Raw genomic sequence first — 17,369 nt, forward strand, 5'->3', positions numbered from 1 at the left:
GAGCTGGGTAACCAGTTGCAGCTCCACGGGTCCCTTCCAACCTCCACCCTCCTGTGCAACTCTGTGCCTTGCTTTCACTCCTGAAGCACCTGAACTCAGCCCTCGTGCCCGCCGGCAAGGATGCTGGGACAAGGCACGATCCCAAACTCCTCCCCGAGGGGTCATCCCCAAACAGCAGCTCCCTGCTCCAGAGCAGCCGATGGCAGACATACTCAGAAGAGAGAAAATATCATTTTATTGAGAACATCAACTGCAGTGGGGGGTGGGCCCAGGACTCACAGGGGTTCAGCCAGTAACAGGAAAACGGCACCTACAAGGACAGAGTCAGAGAGCGCTGCTGAATGCACAGCGGCAGGAAGAGGCAGGGTTTGGTTGCCCTCTCTCTGGGGAACACCGTTGACGAGGAATTGCTCATAGCCCAGAAGAGAGCGAGCTACGGCTGGCATTGCCGAGGGGAGGGCTCTGGCGCCTTATCCCCACGGGGAATGCCCTTAGAGAGCTGTGCGCACGCAGAGATGCACAGGGCCCCTGTGCCACGCAGCAGGGCTCGATGGGGAGCCCCTGGGGAGCGGCCACGGGGTTCTTGCCAGACCCTGCGCAGCAGCAGAGCCTGGTACACACCTGGGCTTCTCGACCTGCCGGACCTTCCTGCATCTTTTCCGTTTGCGATCCCCCAATACGTTTTCTCTCTTCCTCTTCTTTTTTTCTGCACAGCTTTCATCTCCCCAGGCCTGTTTCCTCCTTCGGTTCCTTCTCTTTTCCTTGTCCCGAGGAGAGCCTGCAAACCTTTCCATCCCACAGTGTGCTTAGATAGGTAAGGCCACGATCCAGCGGAGACAGTTCTGATTTTAACCCAAAGTGACTCGTTTTACCTTCTTTCCTCTGAAAGGCTGCCCAGTTGTTGCGGGCGTAGCAGGGGCTCTGCCGTGCTCTCGAGGGTGGCTGGAGGCAAAGCTGGAGGTGCCTAAACCAGAATTGTTGGAGTTCAGGGGTGGCAAGGGACGGCCTGGAGTAGTAAGGGACTGCTTGCCAAATTACCACCTTAGCTCTCTGGGGAAGATGCTGCTTTGCATCATCCATCCACATTTTGCACAGTCCACCTGCCCCAAAACAGACTTGATGAAACTGTGATGAAGTAGGATCCGAGCAAAAGCCCTCTCAAGTTGACAGCTACTCCCCGCTGTCTTTTTGTAGGTATTTGGTTGGATTAAGCACATGCTTAATGCATTTGAGAAAGGACCTTTCCAGTTTTCCATACAACGTATGATTCCGTGGGGGAGGAGGAGGAACCCCAAACACACAAGCCATCGGCTGGCCGGAGGAGGCCCAGCAGCTACTTGGCCTCCTCAGAAACTACCCTCCTACCCGAGAGACACTGTCACGGTGCTTGTGGAGCAAAGCTGACATACCTCTGTCGTTTTGGACTCCGCCACCATGTCTCCCCCAGCTCCTTTGAGGACACCCAGAGAGGGGGATGCATGCAGAATGGCTTCTGCCTGGTGGCCCTGGTCTCCTCTGCCTGCAGGGCCACTTTGCTCTTCCAAACGCAGGTCTAGAAAGCAAAACCATGTGCAGCAGTGACGCCTTGGAAGTAGCACACCTAAAGCAAAACCCACCCCAAGCCCTACACAGGTTTTCTTCTTGACGTTGAGGTTTCTGGTATCCCGAGCCCCAGCCTGGGACAGCCCTGAGTTCCTCCTCATACCTGTGGCTCCGTCCGTGGGGGCTGGCGACTCCCCAGCTGATGGACAGGAGCGGCCAGCCACCTCCTCCCCAACAATGTCGCCGCAATTTTCAATCATAAACAGCGCCAGCGTGTTCACCTGCACACATCAAACCCTTGCTCTCAACCCAGCTGCCTGAAGTTGTCCCAAGCAGCCTTTCCCACTCCCGACCCTTGCCTCTGCACAGATGGCTGTGGCTGCGGGGCTGCCTTTGCAGGCAGCCACCCCACCGGCATTTGCTCAAGGGAGGAGGCAGCCAGGGACCTCTGAGCAGCCAAGCTCGGATAGGCCGGCAAGGCTGCAGCCGGCTTGCCAACACAGCGCACCTTCTCGGTCACCTCCAGCATGGCCTGGAGCGGGAGCAGGTCCTCGTCGGGTGGGCTCAGCAGGTTTGGCCCAAGGCAGATGGCCAGGTTGCTGCAGCTCATCCTGCTGGTGGCTGCGTTGCGGCCGATGTGCTGGAGGAGGGACAGCAGCCGCTTGAGGAGGAAGAGGTTGGCTGCAGGCAACTTCTCGGCCACCCTGAGGGAACAGGGACACTAGGTTGACAAAGCAGATTTTGCCCAGGCCTGTTGTCCAAGGCAGGGGGGAGCCAGCGGCTGAGTTGCCCAGCTTTCCAGGTGCTCTCAGCCAGCGGCCAGGGCTCCTGCTCAACAGGCAGGCTGCTGCCCGCACTTACGCTTTCAGCTCGGAGACCTTCTCCTCCTTGCTGGTCCTCTCCATGGCTGCCATCCAGTCCTCGTAGAGGTGGGTCACCAGCAGCTTGTCGGGGATGCTTCGGAGGAAGTCCTGCAATGCCAAGGGCTCTGGGTGAGCCTTTGAAGTTTCCAGGCCGGCCAGGAGCTCCTCCAGCCGCAGGTCAGAAGCGCTCACCTTCAAGACGGCGGCCAGCAGGAGTGCAGGCTGGTTGCCCAGGTCGACATCGGCGTCGCGGTCCAGGGCCTCCCGCAGCTCCCGAAGTTCCGTCCCGCTGGCAGCTTTGCGGAATATCCCCTCCGTCGACGGTCCTTCCCGGCGCAGGACAGCCAGCAGCTCCTGCAGGAGAGGCAGGAGGACAGTTGCTTGGCCGAGGAGCTGCCTTCCGACAGCGGTGGCCAGAGCACTGCCCCAGAGCGGGCTCCTTGCTGGGGGTGAAGAGCCCAAGCCGCCATCCCCGCAGCTCCTGGGGACGCCCGTGTCCCCTGTGGAGCAGCCGGAGGGAGGGCTCCTACCGCCTCTAGGGAGCATCTGGAGGGCTGGGGACCCCCCCGGCCAGGCTGGCTTACCTGGATGGGCCGGGGCAGGGAGCCGTCCTCCCCGCAGAGGGCTGCCAGGGGCTGGCCAAAGAGCGCCCTGCTGCAGCCAGAGCCCACCTGCCCTGGCGCCTGGGCAGCGGCCGGGGTCCTCCGATGAGCAAAGGGCCAGGGCAGCCCCCTCCTCTTCCTCCTCCTGCTGCTGCTCCCTCCTGCTGCAAAGGAAAGCCGAGCAAGAGCCCGTCAACGGAGACCGCCGGGCCAGCGCTCCCGGGGCCTGCCCTGCCCGCAGCGTGGTGCTGAGCGGTGCAGCAGGACGGGCAGGGAGCCAGCAGCTGGACCTCCGAGCTCCGGCTCAGCAGCTCCAGTTGGGAGGCTCCTGAGAGCCGGCACGCCACCAGGAGAGGAGAGCCTGGCCCAGCCCTCGCCCTGTCCTCCTCCAAGCTGTGGGCAGCAGCAGAGGCTCCGTGTCCCCGCAGAACCACGTCCAGCGGCCGCTGCCCAGCGGGTGTCCGTCCTTCCTTCCTCCTGGAGGTGACATCCTGCCTCGGGCTGCCCAACCTGCATGGCGACACTCGAGGGACAAGTGAGCACAGCTCCAGCGCTTGCAGGAGCTTACCGTTCTTCCCGAAACTCACCCGGTGCGTGGCAAAGTCCCCCTCCGCTGCTCGGCGGGACCGTCGGAGGCCCTTGCTTGGGACCAGCCTGCAAGAACCAGGCTGCGCTCAGAGAGCAGCCCCGCGGCGCAAAGGGCCGCCGGCGAGCTGCCAGCCGGCACCGGCAGCCTGAGCGTGGCAGAGCTGGGACCCTCTGCCCTCCCGGGCTCTCTGCCCCGCAGGGCAGGTTTCCCCCCAGCACCGCCGTCCAGGATGTGCCGGCATTCCCGGCGGCTCCCCAACCCTCTCCGCTCCCCGAGCGGCACCACCCTTCCCTCCATCCCTCACCCCACTGGCCGCACGTGCCGGCACAGCCAGAGGCGGGCGAAAGGCAGCCCTTCTCACCTCGGCCTGGCCCTCCATCAGCCTCTCCAGGCTCCCGGCGCTTAATGTCCTCCACTGGGCAAGAGAGAAGGAGCGGAGGCAGGTGAGCAGCGATGCCTCTGCCGCTCGCTCGGCTGGAGGACCAGGGCTCGGGGGCAGAGCCCAGACCGGGCAGGCACTCACGGTGTGGCGGCGGCCCAGCTCCTTCTCCAGGAGCCTGATGGACGGGACAGGCGTCACCCGGGCTCTCTTGGCTCCTTCTGGTATCCTGTGCACCGGGAAGGGACAGGGAGAGAGCTGGCTGAGCCCCAAGCTGCCTCTTCTCCCTCCTGCGGCAGCTCTGCCCGAGCGAGAGCTGCCGGCAGCCACGGGGGCACCTCTCCCCAGCTGAGGAGCTGCGTTCCCCCGTCCGGCTGCACTTGCAGCATCCCCGCGGCTTACCCCAGGAGCGTGCCCACCCACAGCTCCTTCAGCGCCCGGGAGCTGCAGAAAGAGAGGAGAACCAGCGTCAGGCCCTGCAGGCCCTGCTGCTCCCAGCCCGTGGGCAGAGGCGGGTGCCTGCGCAGCCCTGCCCCGTGGGGAAGGACACCGGAGAGGGACGAAGCCCCGTGGGGAAGGAAGGACGCTGGAGCGGGATGAAGCCCCGTGGGGAAGGAAGGAAGGACGCCGGAGCGGGACGAAGCCCCGTGGGGCAGGACAGAGGCGCTGCCCGAGCCCTGGCTCCTCATGTCCTGCCAGAGCAGCTGCTTTCGCCCTCCCCTTCTGGGGACCCAAAGGGGATGCGGGACCTGCCCATGCCCCCATCCCTCCCTGCCGGCGTGCTGCTCGCTCCTTGCCCAGGCTCTGCACGCAGGGCAGAGGCCGTTCTCACGATGGTGCGGGTGTGCTTGGGAACGTCTCCCGCCCGGCCGTGGCACTCACCCGAAAGTGGTGACGCAGGAGCCGCTGGGCCAGACGAGGAGGATGGAGGTCCTGTCCTCATCGCCGCCTTCCTCCTCTTCCTCGTCCCCTGCCGCCTCCTTTCCGCCGCTCAGCACCCACAGCTGGTCCAGGGCCAGGCGGAGCTGTGGGCGCAGGCTGGTGCCGCGTCTGCAGAGAGCAGAGAGGAGAGGCAGGCGGTGAGCTGGGGGTGTCCTCCTCGGGGTCCCCCCGGGCAGAGCCCAGTCCCCCACCTGCCCTTGGGACGGACGGACGGACAGCGATGGGCGCCTCCAGCACCCACCAAGGTGCCGGGGCCTGGGGCTGGTGCCGGGGTGTCCCTGCCCCGGGGCCAGGGCCAGGGCTGGGGGAAAGGCAGCTGGGCTCTGAGGGTCTTACTGCAACTTGGCGATCACCAGTTCCTCCTGGAGGAGGAGAAGGCGTCTCTCGCTCCTCTTGCGGCCCCGGGTCAGCCGCACGTCCGCGCTCAGCACCGGCTCGGCATCGGTGAGAGCCTCCCTGCAGAGCAGAGAGCGGCGGGCATGAGAAAGGCCGCTGCCACCGCGGGTCCCGGCCGTGCCCCCGAGGCACAGGGAGAGCTCACCTGGAGCCGCAGCAGCAGTTGGCCTGGCCCATCCTGCCCGGGAGAGGAGGACCCTCGCCGTGGACCGAGGACGCGGGCCAGTCGGCGACAGCGGGGATGGGAGGCGAGGTGCCGGTGCCGGCGAGGTGCTGCTTGGCCAGATCCTGCCTCCTCCCAGCGCTCCTCTGTGCCAGCACAGCTCCGTGCTGCTGTCTCTGGTGGTTCTGGGCTCCAACTGACCAACATTCCGAGCCCAACGACCAACATTCTGAGCCCAACGACCAACATTCTAAGCCCAACGACCAACATTCTGAGCCCAACGACCAACATTCTGAGCCCAACGGAAAGTGGGAGGGGCACCCACCCAGTGGGTGAGAGTTCTCTCCAGTATGGCCGTCTCTGCCTGGCACTGGGGAGCCCCGGGCGGGCTGGACGGACCCAGCAGAGGGGAAGGACCGTCTCCCTCCACCTCTTGCCAACGCTTTGCCTCCTGCAGCCCAGGAGGCAGGGAGCCGCCTTTGCCCCAGGGGCACTTTTCTGGCTCGAAATCGCTCCACTTGGCGTCCACCATCACCCCAGGTGTCTGCACGGCTGCTTTCCAGCTGGGTGTCCCCCAGCATTTACTGGCGCAAGGGCTTCTTCATCCCCAGGTCTCCAGGACTTTGCTCTTCCCCTTGGGGAACTACAGGAGGTTCCCGTCAGCCCCTTTCTCCAGCCGGTCAAGATCCCCCGGCTTGACAGCAGGACCCTCCGGCGCAGGAGCCTCTCCTCCCAGTTCTGTGCCACCTGCAAGCTGCCGGAGGGTCCGCTCTGCCCCATCTCCCAGACCAGGGAATGTGAACAGGTCCCGCGTGGTGCAGCGCAGTGGGGGCAAACATGCACTTTGATAGGCCATCACTTGTCACAGGAGGTTCAGAAATTTAGGGGAAAAATCCATATTGGTTTGGGTATTATTTACACAGTGCTTCCCCTTTGTATTCCTGCAAGCTATTACAAGGTGTTCAAAATGTCTCCTTTTTCATTTGAATGTCACAGCTCTTCACAGTGCTGATGTTGCATGTAACATTGGATCGGGTTGTACTCTCGCACAGAGCATTAGGTAGTATGTAGCCTAGATTATTAGGGAGAAGATCGCAGATTACCGCATTAGTCGTGCAAACACCAATGACAGGAGGTTGCATCTAGCTCTTGAGCCAAAGGGTCAAAATCCAAGGTGTCTATTGATCTCAGTGGGCTATTGATCAGCAGATTGAACTCACCATGTTCAGAAAAGAAAAGGTACGCGAGAAAGGCCTATTCTGCCTTGACTGCTACAATGCGTGTTTTTGCAGGTATGAAGATAAATTACCTTCCATCTATCCATGCCCCTCCCGCCACCCCTTTCCAAAAAAGAAAGGACTAGAGAAAAAAGATTCAACTTGTAGAGCAATGGGGCTTGTAACAGCCAAGTAAATTTCCCTAGATCATTCCCATTCAATGAGCCACTTTGCCTGACATTTTGCCTCTACTTGGTACCAACAGAAGACTCGGTACCTGTGCCATGCTACAGGAGACGTAGAATTTCGTGCTGATCCAGAGCTTTCCACCTACAGCCAAAACCAGGGCGAAGCTTTCCTACACCTCAACCGCTCCCTGGTGCCTCTTCCCCAGGGAAAGTCTTTCCTCTGTCACTCTGTGCTCATAGCTGGTCACAGGCAATGCAAGCCCCAAGCCTCAGCCACCATCCCAGGCCACCAACCCCCTTTAGCCATCAGCAAGATCTCAAACTCCTTTTCGGCTGCAGGAGAAGGGTTGTTAATAGAAATGGATGCACACGGCACAGTCTATTCCAGAATAGCCACAGCGGTTAAAAGCTTTCCGTGTCCTGGATTGGTGGTTTTCAGGACCAGCTCCTGGGTGCCGTTGCACGAGGCTAGCGATAGCTCTATTTCATGCAGGTAATTCAGGCTTAATCCTTTGTCCCCACAGGCCCAGCAGCACAGAAAGTCACCGTGGGCTGTGTTTGAGCAGCCTGCTCCACTGGACTTGTGGCAAACATCCGCATCCCTGCTCTTCTGTTGTCCACATAGGGTCCTGGTCAATACCACAAGCTGTTTTCCCTGGAAATGACCATCGTGGCTAAAGACAGACTCCTCCTTGTGGACTCTAGCCAAGCTGTGGCAACGTCTCTGGCACCCATGCTGTGCCAGCTTTCAACCCCCAAGAGACTGGAACTGAGGCGGGTCCAACAGGAAGAAAATCTGCAATTTTCACTGAAAGAGGGGAGCGACCACCGGCACTGAAGAGCCATTCATATCCTGCTGAAAGCCACAGGGAAATGCAATGTGTGGTGAGCTTAGGCAGGAATACTCCTGTCCAAGAAGCAGCACACTTGGTTATTAAGGCTTTATCACACTTGGGTGATAAGGCTTTATCCTTGGCTTTCCCGCCGTGCTGACCGCTGTGGCTGCTGCCTGTTCTTTCCTGCCATGCTGGCTGCACCCGCCTGTGGGGCTGTCCTTGGGAAGGGCACCAGAGCCGAGAAAGCCCCTGGGAGAGGGGCAGGGAGAAGCTCTTCTCCAGAGATTTGCCAGAAGCTCTCCAGAGCATCCCTTTTCCAGCCCATGAGATGCTCTGTGTGACAAGGGAAGGTGCCCGTCGGTCCAACGGATGAGGCCCTGCAGGGCTCCCATCAGGGTCCTTTGACCTACCCATCTTCCAGCCGCCACTCCAGGGGCTGGGGGTCTCACAAAGGGCAGGGCCCTGTCCCCCACCTGCCGTTGGGACAGACATTGGTGCATCCAGCCATTAAAACCTGCCGAGGCCAGCTAACTAGGAAAAAGAGATGAGCCACACTGCGCATGCCCAAAGGGCGGACACTATGTCAAGGATAACATAAATAAGTATACGATTAGAACAATATAAGCTTGCCTTGCTGTAGGTAACGGTATGCACGATAGGCAGAACAATCCCCTGTGCATCCAGCGCTGCAATAAAGAATGCCTGCTTTCTAAAACTCCAAAATTGAGCCTCAGAGAGTTTCTTCAACCAGCTTTTTCGGTTACACACCCCTACCTCTGACTGGCAGGACAGAAGAGAAGATCACTGGGGCACCTGTCCCTTTCACTCGTGCCACTCAAGTCCTGCTTGACCTTGCCCGGGTTTTGCTTTACCGTGTCCTGGTGCCCGCGTGGAAAAGGAGCAGGGGAAAGCGGTCTGTGCTTCGAACCAGCGTGCCAGCCTCCCCGTGACATCCCGGAGAACTCCTGGGCGGTCAGCACCACAGGGGTCTCCTATTTCTTCTGGCAAAGTCTCAGCTCCTCCTCTCTTGCTTGCTCCTCCTCCCCCATCCAGATGCTCCTTTTCTAGGTGGTGGAAAGCATATTCTGCTTTCCTTGACTTCCACACGGCCCCTTGGTTTCCAGCAGGCTTCCCACCAGTGCCTCTGCAAGCCTGTTCTTAAGTGCAACCGAAAGGAGAATTTTCTCTTTATTATTCCCACACCTCAGAGGCAATTCTGCTTTCACTGATCTGAATGGAAATTTGTGAGTAAAGATGATGTTTAGATTTGTCTGCAGTGCCACAGTAGACTTCACAGGGCCCTGCCCACCTTCAATAAATGTCAGCTTTGCGTTGCGGTTTTCACTGGAGTGACAGCTACTGAATTGGAGAAGACCCATGGGAGAAAATAAACTGATGACAGAAGTTTTGAACGATGGGCTTGGGAACCACAGATGCGCGTGTTTATGGAGTACCTCTCTTTCAATCTCCTGAGAGGATTTTTTCCTCTCATCACTTGAGTAGGATGGAAATCTTTTCGGTCTGGTGGATTTGGTATTTTTAACTTCACTTTTTACTGTGTTGCGAAAAAAATGCACGCAGCCTTACCGTTTACATCCCACAGTGTTACCCGCTGGGCAGAAACGTCTGAGGCTTTCACATCTGTTCCATACCTCTGCTAACACTCTGCCAGTCTTGATCCGGTCAAATGAGAGCAGCTACTGCGAATAACGTTCTCGACTTCCCCATCTCCTCACTCTGGTTTTCCTCTGTTTCTCAGGCATATGCTTTCTCGAGACTGCATATGAGGGTGAGAGATTACTAAAGTCCTTCCTTATTCCTAAAGGCATCTGAAAACTCTGTTAGGAGTCACTTGCTGTAAGATTATCTCCTGAAGTCATCGCAGAAATATCTAAGATTTCGCAGAAATTCTTTTGAGGCTCAGGAAGGTATGATTCTTTTCTTATGCTCAGTTTCACAAAAGTCTCTGTAGCCTTGGTCTCATCTTCTTTAATGCTACGTTTGAGGATTAGTGGTTCTCCCAAACAGGGTGCCCTGCTGTTGAATTAGCCAGGCACAGCACAGAACCCTTGGTCTGGCCACGGTGAATACTTTTTTGGATAGGCTCAGATGAGCACAGTGAGTTTATGTTGTTTCAAGGATTTGCTGCAACATCTGTGCCTTTTTTGACCCAATACTGCAAGCTGTTTAAAGCCATACACTTCCCCCTCGCCCCGCTCCAATGAACCAGTCTGAGACTCTGTAGAGCACAGGATTATTGCACTATAATATAAGGTATTAATATAGCAGCAAAGCAGTCTTCCTTGCTGGAATACCTACCTAGCCTTCCTACCACGATAATATTGTTTCATAATGGGTGTACTGGAATGAAAATGCTCATAAATGCAACGTGAATATTTGCTGACTGCAGGTATTTTTACAGTGCTGATCCCTCTAATATGGAGGCAGATGTAACAAAAGTCACCCGTGTACTTCTACGAGCCTGTGCAATGTTTAGTTTGTTAATGGGCTGGAGAGTGATTTCTGATGATGATTCATGCCTTATCAGAAAGGGAAGAAGTGGATGTGGAAAGGGCAGGAGAGACTGGGAGCTTAAGCTTATAAATCATGGTAGCATCTGACAGTTCATCCAGTCTCAGTGGAAACTGTTTGGGAACAGCGCTAAGCACTGGATCTCGGTGAATGGTCAGAGTCGGGTGGGAGAAGGCACCGTGGCTTTATTCAGATCTTCCCTTCAGTTGACTTCAGTAAGAGTGGACGAAAACCCTCTTGCAAAGAAGCACTTTTGCATCTTCCTCCAGACTTTGAGGGGTTTTGCCTTTTGATTTCTACTAATGGACAGTCTTTAAAATATTTTCCCCTGGAAAAGTATATTGATCTATGTGTTCCTTACTTATCGAAGGGTGTTGCCATTAACTATTAGATAAAGAAGCTCTGTTGTATCAGAACCACTAGAGGAATATTGTTACAGAACTGTATGGAAGTGGTGGTATAATTTAACTATGATTGCTCAGACAATCGTAGCAGGTTATTTTTATCAAAAGAATTGGTGCTGACTTGGAGTTGCTAACACTTATGGAAGCTCATTTTATGAAGCATAAATCATGGGTAAAACAAGTGTGTTAAAGGTGATGGTAGGATGGGATTCAATGTGAGCCTTACATGCCAGGGGAGATTTCATAAATCAGACAACCAAGTAGATGGCTTCCTTGTGAACTGGTATGCATCTGGGATTAATTTAGGGACTAATGCCATTGGGATCAACTTTGGGACTAATGCCATTGCACACTTGTGGCCTGATGGTACATTTCCCTTACAGACATTTTTAAATAGGAAGCTGAGGATTCAACTCAATTTGTACAAGTTCCTGTGTCCTCTGAGAAATACTAAGTTTTTGCTCTAAAACTAAAAGATGCCCAAGCTGAAAGAGCCTTAGCTTTCAAACAAGATCAGTGCTTTCCATGGGAAACACCCACAGACTCTTTAAAGATGTTTTTCTAGAGGCCTTCACACATCCTCCGCAAAACTACTCCTTTTTCTTCCTAAACAGCTCTATTGGCAGTACAAGTTCCTGTGTCCTCTGAGAAATACTAAGTTTTTGCTCTAAAACTAAAAGATGCCCAAGCTGAAAGAGCCTTAGCTTTCAAACAAGATCAGTGCTTTCCATGGGAAACACCCACAGACTCTTTAAAGATGTTTTTCTAGAGGCCTTCACACATCCTCCGCAAAACTACTCCTTTTTCTTCCTAAACAGCTCTATTGGCAGTGTAATTTCTTCAACTACCAAAACACGGTTTTGAAATGCAATTGCTAAACTGCTGTGCAACTTTGGACAAGGCATCTTTAATTTACTTTCTGTCAAATTCCAACACAGTGGGAAAAACCTGTTTCTTTTTCTCTTTTCACATTCTGAATGAGAGTAACATAGTTCAGCTGGAAGGGACCTACAAGTCCCTACTAGTCCTCCTGCCTGACCGCTTCATGGCTGACCAAAAGTTCCAAGCATGGTATTAAGGGCATTGTCCAAATGCCTCTTCAACACTGACAGGCATGGGGCATCCACCACCTCTCCAGGAAGCCTGTTTCAGGGTGTGACCACCCTCTTGGGAAAGAAATGTCTCCTCACGTCAAGTCCAAACCTCCCCTGACAGTGTGGTAGCAAATGTCCCTTGGTGCCTTGGTAAGGAACGGTGAGGAAACCGTGCATGCTCCCTGCATCTCTCCAGAGTTCCTGCAGAGGGAACCAAACCCCTGTCTTTCACCTCTGGCAGCACCACAACCAAAGGAACGTCTGTGGCCTAGATGCCCTCATTTACAGAGTCTGAAGGTACAGATCCATTTTGGCACCAGCGCACAAAATGGCAAGGAGAGTACCTCTCTTAATCTCTCAGTACTCAAAACACTAAATCCTAAAGGAAAAGGAGACGTGCCAGGGTTTCAGATAAGATCTGAACATCTTCCCACAAACCGAGGTAGGCAAAGAACTCTCGGAAAGGTTCAAGTCACAGGTGAGCTGTGGAAGTTTCACCCATGGCTGAAGCGCCTTTGGTATCCCCTATAAACACGGCCAACGGGTGTGTTTAATAGAAAGGCTGCGCAGCTGGGTTTCAGTGGGACAAGGGGATGTGACGGCAATAGCAGCAATGGGCTATTTTGACAGTTTGGAAGAGCTGTCTGTCCTTTGCCTGGCTGGCCTTTGGTCACGGATCCAAATGGTCCACGTCTGAATACCACCAACCTTTCCTTCCACCACACCGGGGTCACCTCCGCGCACTTGTTTCTCAAAGCCTGACTTACTTCCGTGGCGGGCTGTTGGCGCCCACCATCCCAACCTATGGCTCTGGTTACGCTTTGGCTTGCCTCCAGGCTGCGGCTGCCGAAATCACCCCCCTTACGCCCCACGAAAAGGGGTTGTGTCCAGCCACATCAAGTCCCTGCTCCTCCTGGCTGCGGGGCCACATAGGCTGTAGCTCTGGTGCAGAGAGGGGACGGCTAATAAGGGCGGTCTCTGCGCTGCACGCTTGGTTCCTGCCATGGCCCGAGAGAAGAGGAACAGCACCAGGCGTCTCCTTGCGAGCCGAGTGGCAGAGGAGGCGCCAGGGACACCCAGCAGCTGGGCCCAGGGCATGGCCGCCAAGGGCAGGGAGAGACCCCCGGGCCTCCTGGGCACAGCGACAGCCCGTGCAATGATTGCTGGAGGTGACTTGTCGGTACGACGCACGCCCCCCGCCGCCCCCTCAAGGGAAGGTGAACCTCCGGGGAGGAACGCAGTGCACACGTAAAGGATCGGTTCCGTGGTGGCTCCCTAAGCAACGTGACCTGCAACTTTGGACGTCAGCAACACCGGGGAAGCTTGGTACGCTGACTCTGAAAAGTAACACGGAGGGTGGAGCGGAGCCGAGACCCCGTGGCCAGGCTCTGTGAGCGCAGGGGTAGGCAACCGGAACGATCGGAATGAGAGCGCTTGGTCCCTGCATTGAATCCACTGAAGCAAGGAGGTAAAATAACGGCGGTTCTGTCGAGCTAACGCCCTACACTTCTGGTTTCTATCACACGTGCCCACTTCTGGGGTACTCACACGCAACAGCAGGTCTTTTGGGTGAACTCTGCTCATTATAATACCAAAACACACCTCCACCCCCAAAGCTACCCACCTCCAAGGTGCGACTACCCCCCCACTGAGCACGCGCTCTGAATTTTCTCTAGCGTATACCTTTAAAAGCAAACCGAGAGAACTTTATACCAATCAAAGGAAAGGGATGTATGACTAGAGTCACTCAAGCCCCACCGAAAAACTCAGAAAACATAAAAGGGCTTAAGAGAGGAGAAATGTCAGGGAAGACACCATCACAGACAAGTCGGGAGGACATCGCTGACTTCTGGGATCAGTCGATGAGCTGAGCCTCTCTCCCCCCCCGCCATAGGGATGCCTATTGCGTGAGATTCGAACACTCGGCTGTACCGAGTGCTTCCCCGGGAAACTTAGAATTCTTTAGAGCTCTTTTCTTTCATCATTTCATGCGCTTGTAAGCGACTGTATTGCCACCTGCACGTGCTTTGCAGACAGTCTATTTATCACGGGCAATCCAAAAGCACCTGTACCGTTGCTTTAATAGACTGCGCTGCTCATTCATCTAGTCGTGATGAAAAACAACAGCAAAGAGAAAGCCCCAAACCCAAACGTAAAGGAGCCTCACCGCTGGAGGACGAGCTCTCCTCTCTCAAAGCAGCCTGGGGGAACCACGGGCAGAAGAGGTGAAGCCAGCCTTGGGCTTGGGGTTTGAGGACTGCTCACCGCTTCCCCAGCCACCCTCCCTGGGTGGAGAACTGCTGCAGCACGTCGAAGGCAGAGAGCAGGGCCCAGCTCTGCACCACCAGCGCTTTGCTGGGACACAGGCAGCCTGAGCAGAGCCTGGACCTCCCCGTACACCTCACCGCAGACAGCCAGAGCACACCCAGACACCCAGGCATCCTCCACGTGGGCATCCTCCCATGGTGGCTGAGAGGGTTATAAGGGAATAAATGCACTGAGCTGGTAAATTCAGCCACCAGCACTTGAAATCAGACAGTGAGTCCCAACTCAAGAAGCGCTCGCTCTCCTCCCTGCCATCACGCCTCACCATCGAGCTATTCAAGCCGTGCCATTGTACCAGCTGTCTCAAGGGTGGCCCACAGCATCTGCCCAGCTTCGGCAGGCACCAAGGCCAACCCTTACGCTTCCCCTGCCTGACCCTCCGACTCGGCTCCAGCCCTTCTGGGGCAGCCCGTGCAATTTGCCATGAGCTGCTGTTAACACTCACGGGCCCACTGACAGTACTGGATTTACTCCAGTTTATGTCAGGAACAGTGAGCTCACCCAGGACATTCGGATTCTTCCCATCCTCCCACCAACCTTATTCATAAACAGCGGTTGGTTTGGTTTTTTTTAAACATTACCGTGAAATGCAGCAAGAGGTCAGCAGACTGCACCATCACACAGACGGTCCAGGAGATGAGACGCGGTGAGCCGGGAGGACAGAGTCAGCCCCTTCCACCGTTCAGCCCCTGGAAACACTTTGAGACAACCAGAGGGTCGGGCTGCTCCAATACAGCTCTCTCACTCCTGGCTCTGGAGCCTTCATCTCACATTCCCCACATCCCTTCAGCCTTTCTAATCACAGGCTTTAGGGTCCCTACATACGTCCGTGAGCAAATATTGATTTGCCTGCACTGCCTACAGATCATAATCTAACTCCACGCACCTTAAAGAAGCTCAGCGCACACTCCACGTTCTTACAGCTGCTTTGATTGCAATTCAGTCTCTAGTACATTACCCTTATTTATAATGCCAGGGCTTCAGCGTGGTGCCTCAGGCACTCTAAAATTATTACAGGGCCCTTTTGACTTGCAATTCCCTTCCATTCAATTCCATTTTTAGTTGTCAGCAGGGACTCCCATTGACCAGCGGTGGAAGCCAACCGTGCGCAGGCAGACAGACGGCGCTACTGCATGTTAAGCCAATCCTATAGAAATTACTTGCACGCGGCTCAACGCGACGGGTCATCTCAGTTTCAATGAGAAACGCCGGGTCTGGAAGAGCAGGTGGCAGAGTGCTCCTGGGTGCAGCTTCCTTGGAGAGATGAGACATCCAGGCTTGGAGCAGCACCGGGGGTGCTCAGCTGCAGCCCCTCGACAGTGCCATCCGTCCGGCTGATGCAGCCATCATTTAAAAAAAACCGGCGAAGGAAAGCGACTTTAACAATCAGAGTTCCGGTGAAATCAAACTTCAATTATTTACCAGATCTCACTTTTGCAGTCACCTAGCAGCAAACCAGTTTCCACGGCTGGTACAAAATATTCAAACCATCAAAATATTTAGACATACCATACAGAATGTATGGAAATATGCTACCAATTCCCCCCTTTCTGTTTGAGGCTACTAATTCTTTTAGTAGTCTCACTTGAACATAGCTTGTGTCACAGTTGCGCACAGCGTTCTTTATCTCCTTCCGTTCATTTATGCTAACATTAACAGGCTGTATTTAAGAGAAATGCTACTAACTTCTTTGACAAATCTTTAAGTTGACAGCTTACTTAGCTGTATTTAGGAATACATGAACTAATCTACAACCATGCTGTTTTAGAAGAAGGTACCTTTCATATTCCTGGGTAAAAAAAACATTATATACAAAGACATTCTATGTAAATTTTATTTAATGGATATATCCTTTCAGCATTTTTTTTTTCAATATAATGACACCATTTCTTCAGCTAGAGAAAACAGTGAATTGCAGAACTACAAGAAATGGATTCCTGAGGATGACAGGGAGGTAAGTATTTTGTTGGCGAGTTATCGATGGGTTTATTTGCTTTTTTCTTATTTAATCTAGTGATGACTTTCCCCTTTGCCTGTTCTCTGCCAGGATTCACTCTAACAGCTGGTGACCAGGCAATCACATTCATTCAGTAAATTATCAAACACCAGAGGCCTTCGTTTGCATAGCCATGTTAATCTGGTGTTCACAGCACATCCTTCGGTTCACTTTTAATAAATAAATCCCACAAAGAAAATAGCAGAGGGGAAGGAAGGTTGCTGTGCTGCTTTCCAAAGCAAGCAGTAGCTCAGGCAGCCTCAGAAGGGATGGTTCTGCCCACTCTACTGAACAGAACAGCATCCTCCTCTGTGAGCACTACTGCTGCTTTCACGAATAGGCCCTCTGAAATAAGGTGCTCAGTCTAAGGGTGAAGAATCAAGCCCCAAATCAGTTAACTGCTGGGCCAGTTCCTGGCTTTGCATTTCCCATGACAGTCAAAAGGAAAATGCATTCCTGCACTCTAGAGACAACGTTTTTGATTTTCAGGCAAACTTTTTTCTCCTGTACCACCAGACCCTGCAGCCTGATGCATGGTTAGACTTTTTCTAACCTTGACACATCACTGCTATTGCAAAAGCTCCAACAAATTCCTTTTGCTCTCTGTTCAAGGAAAGTTTCACCAATCTCCAGGAGAAAACAGCAGCCCCAGTTTAAATCCAGCCTGCGCTTTCTCTGCGTAGACAGTATGAAAGAAAAAACAAGAGGTGAAATGTAAGCCAAAGTACCGCTGCTTTCCTAACCGACTAAAAGCACGAAGACCTCATCCTTGAAACAACACAGTAAATGACCCTGTGACAACAAGCACAATCCCACAGAGGTCACCAGATGCAGAAACACATCCTTCTTTCTCCAGCACCTTTTCCCTTGGCCCCCCCCTCCAAACACCGCTCGTGCGGGCTCCAGCTGTCTCCTACCTCGGAAGCACCTTCTGCCACAGCAGCAATGTTCTTCTGCAGAGTTCGACACCTCCGTCACCCCAACCTTAATCACAGGATGAATAAAGGGCCTGACAAAGTCTACAAGGGGTCCACCTTTCTCAGCCTTGTCCTCTTTTTTTAAGCTGCGGGGCTCTTGTCTGAATGACATTTTTCTAAGTACAGCTGGTAGATGAGTGTTGGAAATCGGTGCCAGGAGCTGGGGCTGGAAGAGAAGACAGGCTTTTTGAGCTGGAAGGCGCGGGAGCCTGGGAGGGGGCAGAAGAGGGGCTCTGCAGCAGGGCGAGGGGCTCTGCAGTGAGGGGCTGCCAAACAGGGCGAGGCGCAAAGACGCCTGCGATGACGACTCGCTGGGCAAGTCTG

General features: G+C 54.6%; 2 protein-coding genes across 2 annotated transcripts in view; both read right to left on the reverse strand.

Moving 5' to 3' along the window:
* Window positions 1-17,369, reverse strand: part of LOC142044564 (membrane-anchored junction protein-like) — a 340,098-nt gene that overhangs the window by 23,766 nt on the left and 298,963 nt on the right.
* Window positions 1,736-12,543, reverse strand: LOC142044511 (T-cell activation Rho GTPase-activating protein-like). Its single transcript, XM_075057076.1, has 6 exons — window positions 12,515-12,543; window positions 4,120-4,204; window positions 3,576-3,661; window positions 2,598-2,802; window positions 2,404-2,513; window positions 1,736-2,246 (listed from the first exon to the last, which is right to left on the reverse strand). The coding sequence occupies exons 1-6, from the start codon at window positions 12,541-12,543 to the stop codon at window positions 1,847-1,849; spliced, it is 915 nt and encodes a 304-aa protein (XP_074913177.1). The 3' UTR covers window positions 1,736-1,846.

Source organism: Buteo buteo, chromosome 24, assembly GCF_964188355.1.
Source record: "Buteo buteo chromosome 24, bButBut1.hap1.1, whole genome shotgun sequence".
NCBI lineage: Eukaryota > Metazoa > Chordata > Aves > Accipitriformes > Accipitridae > Buteo > Buteo buteo.

Excerpts from the sequence above, each read along its gene's own strand:
- LOC142044511 (XM_075057076.1), bottom strand. The coding sequence starts at position 12,543 with ATGGTGGGCGCCAACAGCCCGCCACGGAA. Across the intron at positions 2,514-2,597 it reads TGCTGGCCGCCGTCTTGAAG|GACTTCCTCCGAAGCATCCC; the intron begins GTGAGCGCTTCT and ends TTGGCATTGCAG. Across the intron at positions 2,247-2,403 it reads AAGGTCTCCGAGCTGAAAGC|GGTGGCCGAGAAGTTGCCTG; the intron begins GTAAGTGCGGGC and ends CTGTTCCCTCAG.